This window comes from Pseudochaenichthys georgianus, chromosome 5 (assembly GCF_902827115.2).
Source record: "Pseudochaenichthys georgianus chromosome 5, fPseGeo1.2, whole genome shotgun sequence".
Lineage (NCBI taxonomy): Eukaryota > Metazoa > Chordata > Actinopteri > Perciformes > Channichthyidae > Pseudochaenichthys > Pseudochaenichthys georgianus.
In genome coordinates, this window is record NC_047507.1 from 9,915,361 (window position 1) to 9,934,812 (window position 19,452).

At 39.4% G+C, this 19,452-nt stretch overlaps 3 protein-coding genes across 4 annotated transcripts in view; 1 reads left to right on the forward strand and 2 right to left on the reverse strand.

The window, feature by feature from the left end:
• The window catches only part of LOC117446677 (ataxin-7), a 33,143-nt gene extending 30,013 nt beyond the window's left edge, over positions 1–3,130 (reverse strand). The window contains exons 1-3 of one of the 2 annotated variants that reach the window (XM_071203079.1): positions 2,992–3,130; positions 820–919; positions 204–252 (exon numbers count right to left, since the gene is read on the reverse strand). The gene's annotated coding sequence lies outside the window, so the exon portion shown is untranslated. The remainder of the gene's footprint in view (positions 1–203; positions 253–819; positions 920–2,991) is intronic. The other variant, XM_034083002.2, reaches the window with a different exon arrangement.
• A 3,281-nt stretch (positions 3,131–6,411) lies between these two features.
• On the forward strand, positions 6,412–10,670 carry thoc7 (THO complex 7). The gene is made up of 8 exons (XM_034083037.1): positions 6,412–6,498; positions 6,762–6,882; positions 8,355–8,482; positions 8,655–8,741; positions 9,983–10,040; positions 10,123–10,189; positions 10,284–10,353; positions 10,488–10,670. The coding sequence occupies exons 1-8, from the start codon at positions 6,480–6,482 to the stop codon at positions 10,547–10,549; spliced, it is 612 nt and encodes a 203-aa protein (XP_033938928.1). The 5' UTR covers positions 6,412–6,479; the 3' UTR covers positions 10,550–10,670.
• A 580-nt stretch (positions 10,671–11,250) lies between these two features.
• On the reverse strand, positions 11,251–18,368 carry LOC117446682 (interferon-induced GTP-binding protein Mx-like). The gene is made up of 13 exons (XM_034083011.2): positions 18,048–18,368; positions 15,883–16,020; positions 15,609–15,763; positions 14,634–14,772; positions 14,348–14,546; positions 14,151–14,229; positions 13,951–14,073; positions 13,681–13,822; positions 13,448–13,606; positions 12,905–12,981; positions 12,561–12,821; positions 12,232–12,480; positions 11,251–11,433 (listed from the first exon to the last, which is right to left on the reverse strand). The coding sequence occupies exons 1-12, from the start codon at positions 18,232–18,234 to the stop codon at positions 12,256–12,258; spliced, it is 1,884 nt and encodes a 627-aa protein (XP_033938902.1). The 5' UTR covers positions 18,235–18,368; the 3' UTR covers positions 11,251–11,433; positions 12,232–12,255.
• Positions 18,369–19,452: the final 1,084 nt, after the last annotated feature.

Here is a 19,452-nt window from a genome sequence, read left to right on the forward strand (position 1 = left end):
TCCAATACAAAAGCCTTACATCGTGCCATTGTGTAGCGCTTGATGTTTGCAGAGATGGTATTGTTGAATTGGATTCCCTATCATTTGAAGAAGGTATCTATTTGTATACATAGTCAAATAAACAATTCCAATCAAACAAATCCTTCTTCTGCAATATGCATGCAACCATATACATCAACAGTGCAACCCAGTGTTTCCCCTACCATTGTTTTGGAGGGGCGCTGCTCCCCGCCAACGGAGCCCCGCCCCCCCCTGAAATTGAAGGTGTTTAAAAAAAAAAACACAAATATTTTTTTTTAATATAGTATATATATATATAGCACCAAATTGCACCTAATCTATATCTACTGTCACTTTTCACATTTAAAAAATATATATCCCAATGCACCCCCCCCCCCCTCGCTCAGGCAGCACCCTCCCAAAGCAGTAAACGTAGGGGAAACACTGGTGCAACCTATAGCCTCAATAGGCAACACACTCTTGCTGTAGTCTTATCAACAAAGTATTTCTCTAAGCAAATAAATGTTACTCATTTCAGAGCTGTTTTTTCCTGTTAGCTAGATACTACCTAACTATACTTTAATACACTAATTGTATCATTACTCCATGTATAGTTGTTTTTAAAACCCTCCATGATATTCAAAGCCAGGCAAGAATCAACCTGAACGTTGCTTTTCTGAAAAACATTTAAATGTTCTATACTGAACTCCAATATCTTGTTAAGTAAGCAACAACTAACATCTGTAAGCACTATACAACGACTTGTGATTATTGGACAGCTATAAAATATAGTAACGTTCGTATGTTGTGGGATCTTACCTTGGCAAAATAAGAAGAAAAAAAACGTATTTTTTATTTTATCAGCCGATCCTCATCAGTTTTGGTGATTGCTGGCAGCCACACACACTGGAGAGGACGTCTATGGACACAGTCACACACACACACACAAACACACACACACACACGCAACCATTGAAAGTAGATGAGTCAAGTTATCAGGAACTTTGTTTTGTTGTTTCTGGATAGAGTTCATGTGAATATGGAATCATAAGGAAGGGAACACTTTAATACTTTTTTACGCATGTAACATATGTTACATTAAACTGTCTGTGGCTCTTTGCCTGCTCTAACAACGTACATTTCCCCTCTGTGGGACTAATAAAGGTATTCTGATTCTGACTTTCCTCCCAGGGCCTTGTTGTTGAATTCTTCACCACTTTGCAGTAATCCAACCCATTGAGCAACATCTCTAACTGCCCTCCCCAGCCCCGCTGTAATCCCTTCAAACACAGATTATACCCTATTTTCATGTTTTTGTTGTCTTTACTGATGCAAGACATATTGTAATATATTCATAAATGTAACTTCCTTAAGCAAAAGCCGCTTTAAGCCATCCAATCTAAGTGCTGGGTATGCATTACGATCACTTACTTGGACTTCAATTTGATTAAATGTGCATCATACTTCAAAAAGGTGGTTCGTCACATGCGTTGCAGCTAAATATTGTTGCTGTAGCATGTTAAAGTCTAGAAACTTCAAACTCAGCCGAATATCTTGAAGTTTAAGTAAGGATGTATGTTTGACTTGGAAACATACAAATGATCATTTGATAATATGCTACAGGGAGTTGGAACTCATTTGTATGATAGAGCTACCAGTTCCTTTCTTTCTAAGAACATAGACAGAATATGAGAGGAACTGCAGTGTAATAAACTATCTTGCTTCAGCCATTGGACTGGTGCTTCAAGAAGTGTGGGTAATGTGGATATAAATCTGTGCTTAAACATAAACTGGAGCTCTTAGCATTTTTCGTTGATTGGAATTTTTTTGAATAAAAAAGGCGTAATATTTCCTGTACAGCATTAAAAAAAAAAAATCTCCAGTCCATTAACCTTTCACATAAGTGTAATAAGAACCACAGCAATGAAGCCTTGGAATAAAATGTCAAGTGTAATCTTATAGCCGTTATTTTGTTTTTGCTGACGCAAATATGTCAACTGCCAAATACTTACAGACTGAACTGCTTGTGTGAGAGTTAAGTAATGAACATTGAGACTTGACACATTTGCAGCCAGAAGCCTAAATGAGAAATACAGACAGTGTGCTTCAGAGTGGTTGTTAAATGGTGGCTGTTCTATGTCTGTACAGATGTAGCAGGTTCTACCCTGCGTATTCTGTCCATAAGGGGTGTACATCATCACATGGCAAGCTTATGCAAAAATAACATAAAATAATCAACTGAAATTCAAAGCAATACGTCTGTTCAGATGTTTGTTGCTCACATTAAATAAAAAAACTTTGAAAACATGTCATTTTGACAACAGGATTGTGTATAACCATAACATAATATTATCAAAATATGATTACACTGAGAGGCAAGTTTACATCATATTGAATTGTCACCCAGCCTCAACATATTTCTAAATACACTGTCTATTACTACTAGTAAGATTGCATGAATGTAATATAAACACTAACATTGTCCTTCCAAACAACCTGCTATATTGCAAAGTAAACAAATCGTGGGTTGGGTTGTACAAAGACATTATGTCAAAGGCTATGATTGGCACATTAGATTATGTAATTTAGAATGCTTACTACTTGACATTGACAGGTAGGTTAGGTGCACAACTTGATAAGTTGTTAGCTAGCTGACATTAGCTAGCAGAGACCAAGAAAGCAAGCACCCACCACTACTATACACACTAACCACATTAACATTGTTTCAAACAATATAATCGGCAGAGTAAACGATAATTATAAGTACAGCATATCAAAAGAGACACAAAGTCTACCAGTAGTTATGTCATGAAAACAGGCTCCATGCAGTGTGGGGCTGTGACTGGTACTAACGCTACTACAGAGCACTGTGGCTACATTAGCATGCTAGCTGAAGCTTGTAGCTAGCCGTGACTAGCGCTAGCGAGGAGGCTGACAGCACAGCAGAAGTCATTAGCAGTCGTCACGGATCGAGAACAACTTCACTCTTACCAAGGCTGTGGGTGATGTAGGCGTAAACGGGACACCAGGCAGGTGTATATCAACGGGATGCACTGGGCGAAGGAGATAGAAGACGGTGGGAAAGAGCGAGTGCAGAGCTCAGCCTCTGTGGAGGTCTTCACCTGGTGCTTCCATGTCTGTTTACCAGACTGCATTCTGGGACACGGACGTCACTGCGCCCGCACGTACGTTCGCACGCTGGTGATTTAAAGCAGCTTCCCCATCATCATAAAGTATTTTTGGTCTGCTATCTTCATGGAAAAACTATGGCATACGACTACTAGGCAGGGGTGGGGAAAGTACTCAGATCGTGTACTTAAGTAAAAGTATAAGTACCAGTGTATAGGAACACTCTAATCAATGTCCCGCAATCAAAACGTTACTCAAGTCAAAGTAAAACATATTGGCATCAAAATATGCTTAAGAAAGTAAAAGTATAGTCATTATGCACATTGGCCCATATATTTGATTATAGTTAGTGATGCTTTAAACATAAATAAATGTGGAAATAAATACAGGAATAAATGAACACTAAATAAATAAATGTATAAATAAAAAAATACAAGTTGAGAATAAAACAGAACACATATCTTTAATGTATTTTTACTGACATTAATATATTTATTAATTTCTGTGAGTGTTTCACACAATGTTATTCGGCTTGGTAGCTTTCTGTGGATACGACAACATTTATAACAAGTGTACTTTTCGGACCAGTCCCCCTTTTATTTGGGAGCTTTGTGTCAAGTTGTGCACAGTGCGAGGAGAAACTCATACTCTTCTGTCTTCAATAAATATTAAAAAAGTTACGTAAGTTTCCAATAAATGGAAATAATAATTAAAAAAAGATAAAATAAATTGAAATCAATAAGAAAACAATTCAAACATATATTAATAATAATTATAATACTAATAATAACAATCAAATAAAATCAAAAACATTAAAACGCCTTCCGGGGGAACGTCCCCCTTCGGTGAGGAGGGGCTGCCGGGCTAGCGGAGACGCCCCCAACACCTCTGGGGGACGTGAAACAAATACAATTATAATAATACAATAATTACGGAAAAGGATTAGGGCCACATACATTTTGTTATTGGGAGGATTTTTAAAAAAAAATTCTGACTTTAATCTCAGAATTCTGAGATCATGTGGCCCTAATCCTTTTTCGTAAATAATAATCAAAATAATAATAATAATAATAAAATAATACATAATTCAATCATAAACACTAACTTAAAAAAAAAATGATTTAAAGATATTTAACCCTCTACCGCATACCGCAAACCACTTTTTTCGACCTCACACTGGCCCTCTAAATATTTTTATTTTTTAAATATACACAATGTCACCTGACATGCTGGTGTCCAATAAAATGAGGGAATTATATGGGTGTGGCATTTTGTGGAGCAGTCCTTTCTGCAAGCAAAGCTGCAGGGGACTCAGGGCCACCACTTATACATTTCACTTTTTAACATATTAGAAATGTACACAACTTAAAATAAAAAATACATGCATGTGCATGAATACGTAAAGAAGTATATTTGATTGTTTAAAGACTTATTATGTACTTATTAATTAGCTAAAACTATGTTTTTTTTGGTGCGTTGCCACACTGTGCACTTGACCACTTTTTTTTTTCCAGGCAGGCAGGCACACACACACACACACACACACACACACACACACACACACACACACACACACACACGCACACACACACGCACACACACACACACACACACACACACACACACACACACACACACACACACACACACACACACACACACACACACACACACACACACACACACAGAAAACCTTTTGAATTCATATAGAGTTGTTTTTTCTATTTCTTCTGAATTGTAGAGATCCGTGGTGTCTCCCCTCGTAGCACAGTGTTGAGGCAACACACCAACCCCTGGTTGAGGGGTGAGGGGGGGTCACATGTTATAATTGATATAATATCAGGGACCCTTAAGCTCCTCAAAAACATGGTGACACATTTCCTCCCAAAATAAAAAGTCATGCCATCGAGGGTTAATGTGAAAAATATGTTTTACCAAAACTAAAAAAATAAAGTAATGAAGATAAAAATATTTCAAAATCCTTATAAAAAGCCTTTATACCTTAAACCAGTGGTTTTCAAACGGTGGTGTGTCGCGGAGGTACTGCAGGGGGGGGGGGTGTTTAAACAAACACTGCTGGAAAATATCTCATTGGTCAGAGAGCTGTGGGCATCCTTTGCAACATCCGACTTGTGTGAGCTGCCATCAAAACGAAACACAGATCAAAGCTGAACATTGAGAATGAACTGAGAGTGGCAGTCTCAAAACAAAAGACATTTGAATAAAAAAAATCTACTACTCAGGGAAGAAGGACTAGTTTTAATTAGGCCAAATTAATTCACAGTATCTTACAAGCACTTTTGTTCATGTGTAATCCATAATCAAATATAAAATTATAGTTGGATCTTTGTATATTCTTATTATTAGCAGAATTTTTTTAAATGTTTTTACAACAATAATTAATCCCAATATAGATGGGAACCGGGTTGGGGGGCCCGAAAATATTTCCAATTACCCAAGGGGGGCGCCGACCACTGCCTTAAACAGATGTTATAGGGTAGTAAAACCACCAGGGGAAGTGTTAGGAGATGTGTGAAGTGATTATTCTTTCTTGGACCATGCTTCAGACTGAGGTTAGGACCGCCTCATTATCATACGGACACAGAAATACATAAATAAATGTAAATTAACGTAAATGTAGAAATATATTAAAGATTTATAATAATGTGTGTTCTGTTTTATTCTCAACTTTTATGTATTCATTTATACATTCATTTTTTTCCATATTTATTTATTATTTTATTCCGGTATTTATTTCAACATTTATTTATTTCTACGTTTATTTATTCGTATATTTATTTATTGCCGTATTTATTTATTCATGTTTTATTAATACATTTATTTATTTATACTTATGTCATGTTCCGTCCTCCATAGTCATCAGTCTTAGATTAATTCACATTTTAAGTTAAATGATTATTATAAAACTGGCTGGGTGAAGTATAGCATTGCTTCAAGCTTTCACTTTATACATATTCAATTTGTGTTCTTCCTAAAGTCTGTATTTGTGACAATCTAACAATCTTTTTGTTTGTTTTTTGACAAAAGGTTTCCATTTGACTCTCCACAGTGTAAACCTACATGTTGTGTCACTGGTCTGGAGATGACAATTTTATTAAACTCATGGCCTTTTATTCAGCTCTATTTAGACTATATCCCTGTTTTTAATGAGCATACATTATAGTATTAAGCTCATTTAATTATGTTACGTAGTAATAAAACCCTTGTTCTAAATCAAATCGTTAGTCCTTTTCTGTGGCCAATCACTGCCGACCATTTAATCGGAGGCGGGTCGAGCTGCTTTGTTCACTTCCGGCTATTCAATAAAGTTTATTTAGCTACATACAGACATGGGAGCTGTAACGGACGGTAAGTAATGGTTTAATGAACTAATTTCAACTCTCTGAAAAAAAAACACGACTAGAAATGTGTACCGAAGCTCTTAAAGTGTCAACATATATCCAGCCAAATTACAAAAACGGCCCAATGTTACAAAAGATAGAGGCTTGCTCTCGACACAGCTAATACACAGAAGGCATGCTAGCTAGCTAGTTAACAGTTAGCTTAGGTGCTTTTAAAAGTGCCTGCTGTATCTGGAATGTTGTTTGAATCCTGTTTTTGCCCGCATTTAGATGAAGTTATTCGGAAACGTCTTCTTATTGACGGAGACGGGGCTGGAGATGACCGCCGAATCAACGTGCTGCTAAAGAGCTTCACTAAATGGTGCAACTCGCCTGGGACCCCGGAGGAAGGGTGAGTGAGCTCTACTGGGAGATATACAATAACCGGTGGTGTCATGTAAACATTTACTCTCGTACTGTTCTTATTTACAATTTTGAGCATTTCAGTTTGTTGCTACCTTGTACTTCTACCCCGATACAATTCAGAGGTAAATACTGTGGTTTTACTCCACTACATTTATGTAATACCTTTGGGGTCTTTGTAGATTTGGATTATCTGAAATATAAACAACACAATAATAAGACTTTAGTTACTCCTGGAGTAACTTTCACAAACTAACCTGCATTGTACGAAGTAATTAAAACTAGCTACTAGGGGTGTAACGGTTCACAAACATTTCGGTTCGGTATGTACCTCGGTTTTTAGGTCACGGTTCGGTACGTTTTCGGTACAGCATAAAAAATGATCACAAAACATAACATATTTTTTATTATTATTAAACTGTGAATAATGTATTCACTCAAATAAATACAAAATATTAACAAATAAACATTAAGGTGCAGTACCTCTAATTAAGGTTAGAGGTAGTAGCAGATACAGCCAGGTAGCGCTTTGCTAACATGGCAACATAAGGATATTTGCCGTTTGTAATAGCTTTGGCTCAGTCTGAAGTTTTTGCGAGTGGTGGAGGCTTAAATGCTAGTGGGAGTTGGGTTTGCACTTCAGTCTTTTGGTACCGGTGATATTCACGTTCGGGTGATGCCTTTTCAAATGAGTGTGCAAGTTTGATGTACTGCCAGCCGCGTAACCAATTTTAGTTGAACAATGCCGACAAACAGCTTTGGTTCGGTCCACCTGTCTTTGTCCGTCATCCTTGTACGTAACTGCGAAACCAAAATGTTCCCAAACCGGAGACTTCAATGATGCTGGAGGATTTTCGAGCTCAACTTTATCTGCGTTCGCCATTTCGACAGTTCCTCAAATTACTGACTACATTTGAACGCATCCCTCTGACCAGCTCGTCCAATGAAATGACTTGCTCGCTCTGTGACGCGTTGAACACAATGGGAGCAAATTACTCTGAATGCTGCGACGCAGCACCTGAGATTACTTCCAAGAAGTTGTTCACGTTCTCATTTTTTTACGTTTAACGTTATATTCGTTCGGTACACTTCGGTACACACAACGTGTACCGAACCAAATTCGGTACGTGTACCGTTACACCCCTACTAGCTACACATTTACTAGCTTGGATAACACGTTAATGCATCAATAATTATAATCAAAACATATAATAGGTTATTCCAAAATGGGCCAATTTGCACAATGAGTTGTTTTACTTTTTGTACTTTAAGTATATTTTGATGTCAAAACATTTGGGTAATATTTTTAATGCAGGACTTGTAACAGAGTATTCCTACACTGTGGTGTACTTTTACTTAAGTACAAGATCCGAGTTCTTCTTCCACCTCTGACAATAACGTTTTTTTTTATAAAAGTGTGGTGGACAACTTGTTTGAGTATTAAACCGTTATTCTGTTCAGGTTCACGCAGTATCAGAGGGTGATGGCCACCCTGGGCCAGTGTGAGTTCTCCATGGGGAAGACGTTAATGGTTTATGACATGAATCTTCGAGAAATGGAGAATTATGAGAAAATCTACACTAACATAGGTAAGAAATTGTGATTTTGTATGTGTGTTTTTTGTCTTTTTTATACCAGAACTACTCCTGCATTTCAAACATACAATGTGGTAACTAGCAGATCTAGGTCACCACAAAACAAGGTAGTTTTTGAAGTGTTTACACAATAACCTTATCTCTCACCACCTTGTTGTCTTTGCAGAACAAAACATCACCTCTGCACACGAGAAGATAGCAGAATGCAAAAAGGAAATACAGAGAGCAAAGAGGGTACGGAAAAATCGCCAAGGTAAGAGCATTTCAGTGATCCAGATGGAATTATAGTAATTATTTACCTGATAAATGTTCTGAGGAAGAGTCTAAGCAAGTACAACCAATACATCCAACAGCTTGACATAGTGCTGCAGAACAATAGTTATTTAAAATGGCAAAGAAGTTATTGCCAATAGATTAGTCATGTATTAAGGAAAATATACATTTTCAGACTTTCTCTTCTTTATTATTCAAAACTGAAGTTCTTTGGGTTTGCAAAAATGTGAGTCAAACTAGAAAAGCTATCAAAAACCCACTGATTAACTAAAATGTTCAGTTTAATCAAAACCAAACATCCGAGCTTTTTCACAGGAAAAAGAGCATTTCCTTGTAGTGTTGCACGGTGTACCGATACTTGAAAGGTACCGCGATACCCTGCCGTTAAAAACGTTACGATTCCTCCATTTCATTAGTATCGGTACTTTAAGAATTTCGGGGAAAAGTACTCCGGTGAGAAAGCACCGTTTTAATAAGAGCCGTGTGTGTTCAGCGCTCTGCTTACATTACCTGCAGTCCCGCCCCTCTCAAGCACGCTCTACGTGCCTCCCCTCTCTCGTGCACGCGCTAGCTGCCAGAGCATGTGAGAAAACGAGAAGCATGGCTGCAAGTGGGAGTGCAACTGCCGCTGCGCCTCGGCTTGTTGACAAAAAAGACGCCAGAAGCGAAAAACTAAAAAGTTGTTTGCAGATGATGCTTAATTATATTTAATACAAATTATAGTCATTTAATTTATTGTTCTCATTGTTTAAACGTTTGTGTTATGGTTCTGGTGTGAAATAAAGCACAATAATTACATTTAAGACTGTTTCCCTTTTTTTAAGAAAAGTATCGAAAAAGAATCGGAATCGCAATTCTTGACTTGGTATCGTGACAACACTATTTCCTTGAGAAGCAAAGCGAAGTTGTCATACACGCAGATTATTACATTTGATTTATTATACAACTGCAATTATAATCCAATCAACTGTTGCTCAAGGAGTTTTCAAAAAAGATAATCCTAGGGATGGTTTGTTTAATTTGATCTGTTAAAATATTTGACTAGAATACTAGAGATTGCGTTTTTTAAATGGACACAGGCTTTTATAAAAAGTAATCTCTCACTGATTTTAAAATAATTGGTGGCAATATAGGTTTTTCAAATAACATCAATATTTCTGTTTGGTTGAGCCAGGTTTTTGTATGGCCGCTTGTCTCACATTTTCACTTCATTTCTCCCAGAGTACGATGCTTTGGCTAAGGTTATCCAGCAACATCCAGACCGACATGAAACACTTAAGTGAGTCATTGTTTCATCCAGATATTGAGTCGAAGACGTTTGGGCTTTCATGATACTCATATTATTGTTGGTTTGATCACAGGCAGTTGGAAGCGCTTGACAAAGAACTCCAGCAGCTGTCTCAAATCAAGGAGAACGTAGATGCTAAGGTAAAGCTAAATACATTTATCACCTTGTATTCCCACATCCAATGTCTTCGACCATGAGTAATGTTATTATTGGCTCTCGCTTTGTCACATACAGTTGGAGTTAAGGAAGAAGCAGTTCCATGTGCTGCTCAGCACCATACAGGAACTACAGCAGACACTGGAGAGTGAGTACACAAGGACATTGGAGATGCAGAACTTGGCATGTTTGTGCCTCGTTTCCTTAATAGCTGTTGATCAATCTCATCTGTAGAGTTTAGGAAAAAAAACGTTGCCTCTCTAATAACTTTAATGTTTTTAGATGACGAGAAATCAGACAATGACGACAACAACCAGGAGAGCCCTGCTCAAACTGGAGAATGAACCTGTGACGATCCTGGCAGAAATAATTGAAGTGAACTGCTTTTAAATGATTTTTATATTATTTTTCTTGGAAAACGTTTTTGTATGTATTTTTGAATAAAGCTTATGTTCACGCATTTTACCAACATTTTGTATTTGCATACGTATGGAAATGCACACGATAAGTTATTGATGAAGAGGAAAAACCTAAATTAATGTTTATCAGAAGAACAACAAATCTATATCAGGACTGACTCAGCTTTGTATTTGCATCACTGATGCACAGCACACCTGTAAAGAGTATGGAAGAACTTTGTTTTTCTTAAATTGGAATTGCAATCACCATTTCATCTAAAACCACAAGGGGGAGCTAAAGGACAGTTTAATCTGGATACTCATTAGTTTTTCTCGATTGCTAACACTTTTTTTTTTAATTGCTCAGTTTCTCAGAACACTAAACACAAAGTGCAAAACACCTCATTTCTCCTGCTAAGTGAAGAACTGCCCTCAAAACTACATAAACACTTACCAAATGCAAACTTCAGCACCAGATATAACACTTCATTCATAATACTAGATGGTTTGACCACCCAGCTACACACTGCTGAGCATACTCTAAAGCACTTCCATCTGTTATGGGCTGTGCTCTGTACAGAGAGGTTTCTGCAGAGAAAGATTGCTTGAGTTTACAGAAATACAGTACATGAAGAAATACAAATGAGTTGTTGAAAAATAAATCACATTTTATTCAAAGATAACACTGTGCAACATGCATCTCAGCACATTGCTACTCTGCTTCAGATCTCTCTAAGGGGGATGCATTGTTTGCCAACACCCAGTTTGTAACTGCTGCTTCCTGGGCCTCATTGGACATCCTTAGCCTTCCACCTCTTTGTTTCTCAGTCCTTCAGATAAACAACACAGACATAGTGGTCGGTCAGTGTGTGAGTTTACCACAGTACATTGTGCAGGATCTTTGTACAGTTATAGTCTGCAACATGCCAACAATCCAATTACAGTAATGAAGTAAATACGTTTCACACAACAGATATAAGCACTGATATATCATGAGTATTCTTCTTTGTCCACGTCCTCTCCCTCCAGCTCTACCTCTCGCTCTCACCCCACCTCTTCTTCCGCCCCTCACTCTCACCCCACCTCTTCCTCTTGCTTCCATGTTGGCTTCCATTGTTGCTGTAAGAAAGTACTCACCTGTGGTCTTTTTATAGTGCTAACATCCTGATTGATGAGCCAACAATGATGCTACCAGGTGTTTGGTCAGGTGGAACGTGTTTCTTGATCATTGGTCCATGTGTGAGGCATTTTGAATATCAGTGTTTTAAACCTGACTTTATGTCAGATTCCTGTGTCTTACGTGGAGAAACGTGCGGAGGTTTGCAAAAAGTGCAAATTGTGTGAAAAGCTGAAAACGGGTTTAGAGTTTTGGAGATTTGAGCCGATGTTTTGCTCTTTGAGTGTCAGTTAAAATAATTGTGTGCTTTATGTATAATTTTAGTGTGTTAGCAATCGAGGAAATGGCAATAGGAGTACATATTACACTACATCTAAAGAGACTCCCTACCGAAGTAGGACATCGATCTGTTACCCTGCTCTGACATGCAGGGTAACAAAAAAAAGATGGAACATCAATCCTATAACAACAAGGGAAGTGTATTTTGAAAAGAGGTTCAGTAGACTCATACCGATAGTTGAGAGCTTGACCTCCTCTAGAACTCCACCAAGTATGTGCGAGCCTTCATGAGGCGTTTAAGGCGACTCTGCAAAGCAGCCCTCTGCGTGCCAATGTCGCAATCCTCCCTCATGTATAGCTCAAAATTCTCCTTGTCCTGGATCATCAGCAGCATCTCCCTCTCCAGGGCAACGGCAGACTCCTGCAACATCTGGTAGCGGATCACCAGTGGGATCTGGTCAGCCAGACGCTGGCTGGCAATCTGAAGAAGGAAAAAGAAAGAATCTAATCCCTGCTGTGTGTGTGCATTTGTTCAAGAATCATCTCTATTTTAAAACTTACTTTGTAATAAGATTTAAGGTGCAGCATCAGCTCCTGAAGTGTAGCATGATTATCAGTGCTGAACACCAAACTCCTTCCTTGATGTTTTTTGTTATTCTCTCTGTATTCCTCATCCTCATCCTCTTCCTCTCTCTTGCTCTCACTCAAACTGCTGCTGTAGGTCCTGTCCTGAGAGTAAACTATCAGCTCCATCTTGAACTGAGTTCTCAGCATGGATTCAGCAGCGGACTCTTTTTCTTGCTTGATGGCTTCGATCTTTGCCTGAAAAAATAAGATTCCAGTCAGTCTGCAAGGGGGGGAAATGATGCATATCAAGTTTTAAGAGGTTCATAGAAGATGGCTACCTTGGCTATTTTGACCAGGTTCGGAAATCCAATGAAGCTGCTCTGGGCAAGCTGTATGAACACCTTCCTAACAGCATCTGGAGGAAATGGGAAAACAAGAAGACACAGCAGCTTTGAAGAATGGAAACTTGTTGGAAATGGTGAAAGCTGTTTATTACGTTACCATTGACTGTTAGCAGGCTCAATGTCGAGTCAAGGCAACATAATCAAGGAGACGGTAGCCGAAGTAATCAAAAGAATAATTTAATTAATAATTACCACCCTGGTTGAATGAAGGAAATATAAAGTAATGACAGACAAGAACACATACTGCACAGACAGGATCAGCCACAGACAAAGGGGAAAACAGAATCCTTATACATGAGGTAATGACGAGACAAGACACACCTGGGTTAATTACAAATGGGTACACCTGGAGGGGAAACGATAAGGACTACAAAACCATAACAGGAAACTACAGCTAGACATGACACATCACACTAGGAGCGCCTGATCAGGGCACAAACACATAACACTGTTCCTGGAATTCATGCAACCATTTACCTCCTACATCCTTGAGTTTCTTCACAGCGGGCTCCTCCAGCTGTTTGATCTGGTCCTTGACCATGGTCTCAAAGGTATTGTAGTTGATGAAGCCCGGCAGTTCTCTTCCACGATACGTCGCTTCGTATTCCTCCACCTCTTTCTCAATCTTTTTGTTAACTGGAAAACACAAACGGACATTTCAGACTCCTGATGTTGCTCAACTGTAGACCAGATCTAAATGACACACTCACACTTTTCTCCTGAGTGGAGCAGGTGGTTGTTCCACTTCCCAAACTCCTTTCTGAGCATGGAGAAGACATTCAACCTGTCTCCACACTTGAGTTCCTCTCCTGTAGTCAGGTTGATGGCATCGTGAGTGAATGCAGTCACTTTCTGCAGCACACACACGACAGCAGAAACAGTTGTTTACAGGGCATTTGTGTTTATTTGAAATGCATACATGATGGTGAGTATATGTCTTGGGTAGCCAAGTGGATGTTATGCAGAGTTTGGGAGCTCACATCAAGGAGGTAGTAGATTCTTTCGGCTGTGTCTGACGGGGGGCCGTTGCCATATCTCTCCAGCTGTGCCTGAGTCTCTGCTAGTTTCTCCTCTATTTGCTCTTCCAGTCGAGGAAGAGATTTCTACACATCACACATAATAAACTTTAACATTTAAAATAAGCAAAAATACCGTAAGTTATTTTGGAGTGAGAAGTTACCTCAATGTGATGCACCAGCTCCAGTGTGAGTTTCTCAGCCAGTTTGGGAATAGTAGCATGGCCGTCATTATAGAGAGAGCTACAACAAGAATAAAAGACGACTGAGTACATTACACATACAGTCATATTACAAATCACAGTACGAAAATTGAACCATGAAGATATTTGTCAAAACTACCCAAAAAGTATGAACTTACTGGAAAAACACATGATCACTGAAGAAGGTTTTCTCTTTTTCTATCGCTTCAGTAAGAGACACTTTCTCCGTGATCTCCTTCTGACCCCGGCACTTGACGATCATGTAGCCTTTCTTCAGGTGGATGACTTCATTATTGACAATTTCCACAACGTTCTCCTCTGTGCCTCTGTCCACCAGGTCAGGCTTGGTCAAGATACCTGAGAAACATAGAGACAAATAGACAGTGATCTAAAAGTAAAGTAACTTGTCAAAGGAGTTGATTTTCTAAAATCAGTTCTCTTTACCCAGAGTCCTCTCTCCTTCAGGATCCACTTCCTGGGCCATCTTCAAAGCTTCTGTGGTTGCGATGTCCACATTGCAGGGGACAACCACCAAGCTGATGGTTTCTTGTCTTCTGATGAACTTCTGGATCATGCTCTTTATCTGAAAGTAAAAATTCAGATTATACATTAAGTTATTTTGTTAAACGTCGAGCTCATATTCTTTTATCCGTCATTTATTAAGCACTGTGTCAGCGGGGTGTGGTTAGAGCGCCGGCTGCTGGAGTGATGGGAGCGGCTCGGCCAGAGGCCAGACAGCTGATCAGAATCAGGTAATAAGTCACCCCGCTGAAACAGGCACATTTCCAGAGGTCTGGTTGACTTCATGTAAATACCATAGCTAAATACATTAGATCACGCGGGGCAACAGCTAACCTTGACAATTATAGGACTGTTTCTACATTTTGATGCCTAGCAAATAGTGAATAATTAGCTTTAAGCTGATTAAGCATCCACGGCATCATCCCCAGATTGTTTGTGTCTCTCACCTGGCAGGTTGCCTGGATTAAAGTTTATGTCTGAATCATGAGTCATAGCTGGGCCTGTTGCTCTGGTCCTGTCCTGCCTATTGTTTTCAGACACGCCTTAAAATCCACCTGGATCTTTTTTCATAGAAGTTGACATTATCCTTATTAATCTTTAAGACTGTCTGTTGTAATTGTATTATGTTTAATCCATACTCACACTGAACCTATTGCATGTCTGTCCGTCCTGATAGAGGGATCCCTCCTCTCTTTTGCTCTCCCCGAGGTATCTTTAATTTCTTCCCTTTATTTGTGGGGTTTCGTTGGGACTTTGCTTCTTGTACGATGCAAGGGTCTTAGGACTGAGAGTTGTCCACTGTACACACTGTAAAGCCCCCTGAGACTAATGTGTATCTTGTGATATTGGGCTATAAAAATAAATGTTGATCGATTGATTGACACTAAAGTATCATACCCTGTCTCCAATGTTTGCATCCTGTCCCTTTACAGCCACCCTGGTGATGCCGGGCAGGTCAATGAGCGTCAGGTCGGGAACATCAGGAGAGGCGATCTCCAGACTGATGAGTTCATCACTGATCCCCACCCCTAGTCCAGCTATTTCATCCTGAGCTGGAGAGAGAGGAAGCATGTTGAATGATTACAGGATGGAGGTGCTGAACACTGAAACCACAAGGAGCAGCTCCATCAATACTCTGTTTTTGGTAGTGGTAGAGTTCTGTATACCGTACCTTGTCTGATCTTCTTCTCCACATCTGCGGGGTCGTCTATCTCTTCCTCAAAGTCCTGGTAGCTTATCTTCCCGTACCACTCCTCTCCTTCTTTCTTTCTCTTCATCTTCAGTTCGAGAGGACATCTTGTCACAATGCCTGAGTTTATGAAGATAGAAGGTTGATAATGACAGGGAAAAGGGAAATCCAGTGTGATTGGTGAAATTAGGAGAAAAGCAATAGGTAACACTACTGATAATCATCTTTATAAAAGTGGTATTTATATTACATCTCCAAAATATCTTCTATGCATAATACATATGCTAGAAAAGTCTAACTAAAAAGAATGATGTGAATGATATTGTGTGATGTAAGGCAGGCCCGGACTGGCCATCGGGAGGACCGGGAGGTTTCCCGATGGCCTGGCCTGTTAAGTGGCCTGCTGGCCTGGGGATTCTTTTTTGTATGTATGTATTGTGAACGCAACGCTCCGCAAATGTGGGTCTGAGTCTGCCTCACAGAGGGTGACTGGCTGTCTCCATGATGTGGCCTGCCGACATGGCCACTTCCATACAGATCATACACTAAAGCCCTCAATTGGTCTCTGTGTGTCACTCAAGCTCGGGAGGGTGTGTGTTCGTGTATGTGTGGCGCGAGCGAGCGAGAAAGCGCGCGCACCGGTTATGTGTATTGTTGTTGTTAGCATCTGGTGCTAGCTAGCTGCGCTAACGGATATAAGGAGCTTTTTCAACAACAAGGTGGAGGGAGAGTCCTCTCTAGTCAGACTGAGAGGCTGATAACTACAGCTCAGGTGAGGTAAAGCACTCTGAGTGTTTAGATAGTTAACTTAGTCTAAGTTATCTCCGTGGGTCTCAAACGGTTTGGTCACCCTTTATGTAAACACATTCCATTTGAGGGGGGAGTGATTAGTGAAATATGCATGAATAATAATAAAAAAACGTTAACTAGGTGAAAACAACTTTTTTTAAAACTTGTTGAGAGCTAAAACTAGTCTTTGCTGCTGCCTCAAAGAGGAGCAGGGGGAGACAGGTGAGGCTGGTTCAGGAGCCCAGACACACTCACAACTATAAATGAACCAAAAACAAATAAATAAACAAGTTTCAATGTTTTTCATATTGGATATGGTATGTTATTGGTTATGGCCATGTTCTTATGATTTTATGATTATTTAAATGTATAGGCAGGGCTCGACAGTAACGGTTGCCAGGTTGCCATTGGCAACCATTCAGAAAAAATGTCAACCGCTTCTTGGCCTTTGGTTGCCATCAGTGGCAACCATAGACTGTGTATACATATTGAGCCCTGATAGGCTACAGTTATGTTTCATATGGGTGTAGTCTCTTTATTTCCCCCTCAAAGTGCACCAGATTGATGCATTTAAATCCAACATTTAAAAAAAAAATCTTACCGGGGGAGCATGCCCCCTGACCCCTCTATAGGATTTGAGGTCCGCCCCCACTTAAAATATGTTCACATGAATAGGTTCCTAAATAGATTTGCAATTTTTTTTAAATAGTAACCCATGTCCATATGTTTATTTTTGGGTAGTAGATTTAGAGGGCTTTCACTATGGGCAGCAACGCTGTAAATATTGACAAATAAATCCAGCAAAATGACACAAAAAACTGGTAGTGGCCTGGCTGGGTGTATAATTCCCGGCCTGATTTATTGTCCCAGTCCGGCTCTGATGTAAGGTGACCTGAAGTGAAACGTATTATAGCTGCTATATTATATTTTGTAAAGCTCTAGTTTTTTGTGGCAATCTTTTTGTAGCCTACAATTTGGGTTTGGGCCCTCATCTACATGGGTTGATTAACCAGCCATACAGGTTTTGTAATCTCCATTTCCGTGTTGAGAATTAAGACATGCCAACTATAGCCTATTGAACAAAAATATTAAAACAGAAATGTGTCTTTCCAGTTTTATGTTTAATTTACTCCATTGACAAACACCAATCACTGCAGCTTTAGTTTTTGACTGATACTGATGGTTGTGTAGCCTACTGTTGACTATTTTTTTTTCTCTTAATTTCCCCAATGACACTTATGAACTTTATTTCTCCAATAACTTGTGCGACGTTAGGCAAGCCACACCTTCTAAGCATCCATAATTTCAAAGAGAGAAAGAAAGAAAATCAATGTTTTATTTTAATTTATTTAACCTACCACTTCCTCTTGGCAGAGCCACCCCTGACAGCGCCTCCAGCACGGAGCTCTTCCCCGAGCTTTGGTCTCCAATGACGGCGATAGCAGGCAGAGCCAAGTCCTTCTCTACACCCAGAGAGCGAAGAGAGTCGATGAGGTCGATGCAGGGACGCACCTTCTCCTCATAGTGTTGGTTCAGGGTGTTCATAATGATGACTTATTCTATCCTGTCAATACAGTTCTTGGTTGAATCTGCAGTAGCAGCAGGTCGGATGCTGAGATTTGAGTGTGTCGGATGCGAGCTACCGGTAGCCTGTGCAATGAAAGGATAGGTTTCGTTTCTTTACCCGAGTTTCATTTCTTCGCAAAATCTTTTCCAGTCTTGTACCAGAAGCAGGGGCGGACCGGCTCGGTTCGCTGACGGCCGGCACCGCCCTTTATTTTGTAATGTTTTAAACGGCATCATAAGTTGGGCTGATAGGCGACTTAGGTCCACAGTTCCCCTGCAGCGAGGCTCCCCCCGCCCTCCTGTTGACAGTTCAGGAGTGTCTAGAAATCCCCAAATTGTTGTTTAAATTGGTGTTTATTGGTAGAATTTCGTACTTATAGCCAACTGTTATTGCCATTCAGTTTCCTGAAGTCTATTATTTTTTTCAACCAAGTGACCTGAAGAACCTAAATACAATTCTCAGTAACTTGATTAAGCCAACATTTATTTTTTGAAAAAAGGCACCTTTTTAAAACGAACTAACATGCCAGTTTTTTTTAAATATTTTTGGACCTTATGTAGACTACTGTATCTGTGGCATGACATTCAGGCAATAAGAAAGTTGAATGAAAATAAGACAAGATAAAATAGACCCTTATTGGTGCCCGTAAGGAAATGCAGGTGTTAAAGCTGCCACAGATTAAGAGAGAAACAAAGGACAGAGCAGATAAGAGTTCACACAAGTTCAATAAAAACATAAGAGTAAACATGTAAGTGATATATAATATGAATAAGAATAACAAGTCATATTTATGAAGAAAATTAATTAAAAGGCAAATAATGAATAAGAATATTACATTGGATCACTTATCAATAGCCACTCTTTATTTTATTTGCTAATAATATCACAAATCTGCAAAAGAAAATAAATGTGATGAATGTGAAAACCCAACCAACTTCTTCCATCAGGAATCTGATTTTAAGGTTTGCGCTTTACTTGGGTTGTGTTGAAGTTGTATGTTCATGCTGAAGTCATTCAACAGAACACGGGCCCCTGACATGCGCTTGAGGCTATTCTGACGAGCCACCAAGGTGCCTCAGGTCTTCTGGGACGGGTCTGCTATCGGCTCCGAGAGTAAAAACAAAACATGGAGAGGCAGCATTTAGCTATTATGCTCCGACACTCTGGAATAAACTACCCAAATCATGCACGTCCGC

Excerpts from the sequence above, each read along its gene's own strand:
- thoc7 (XM_034083037.1), top strand. Across the intron at positions 6,883-8,354 it reads CCTGGGACCCCGGAGGAAGG|GTTCACGCAGTATCAGAGGG; the intron begins GTGAGTGAGCTC and ends TATTCTGTTCAG. Across the intron at positions 8,742-9,982 it reads GGTACGGAAAAATCGCCAAG|AGTACGATGCTTTGGCTAAG; the intron begins GTAAGAGCATTT and ends CATTTCTCCCAG.
- LOC117446682 (XM_034083011.2), bottom strand. The coding sequence starts at position 18,234 with ATGAACACCCTGAACCAACACTATGAGGAGAAGGTGCGTCCCTGCATC. Across the intron at positions 15,764-15,882 it reads GGAGAAGAAGATCAGACAAG|CTCAGGATGAAATAGCTGGA; the intron begins GTACGGTATACA and ends CTCTCTCTCCAG. Across the intron at positions 14,230-14,347 it reads AGTGATCATGTGTTTTTCCA|CTCTCTCTATAATGACGGCC; the intron begins GTAAGTTCATAC and ends TTCTTGTTGTAG.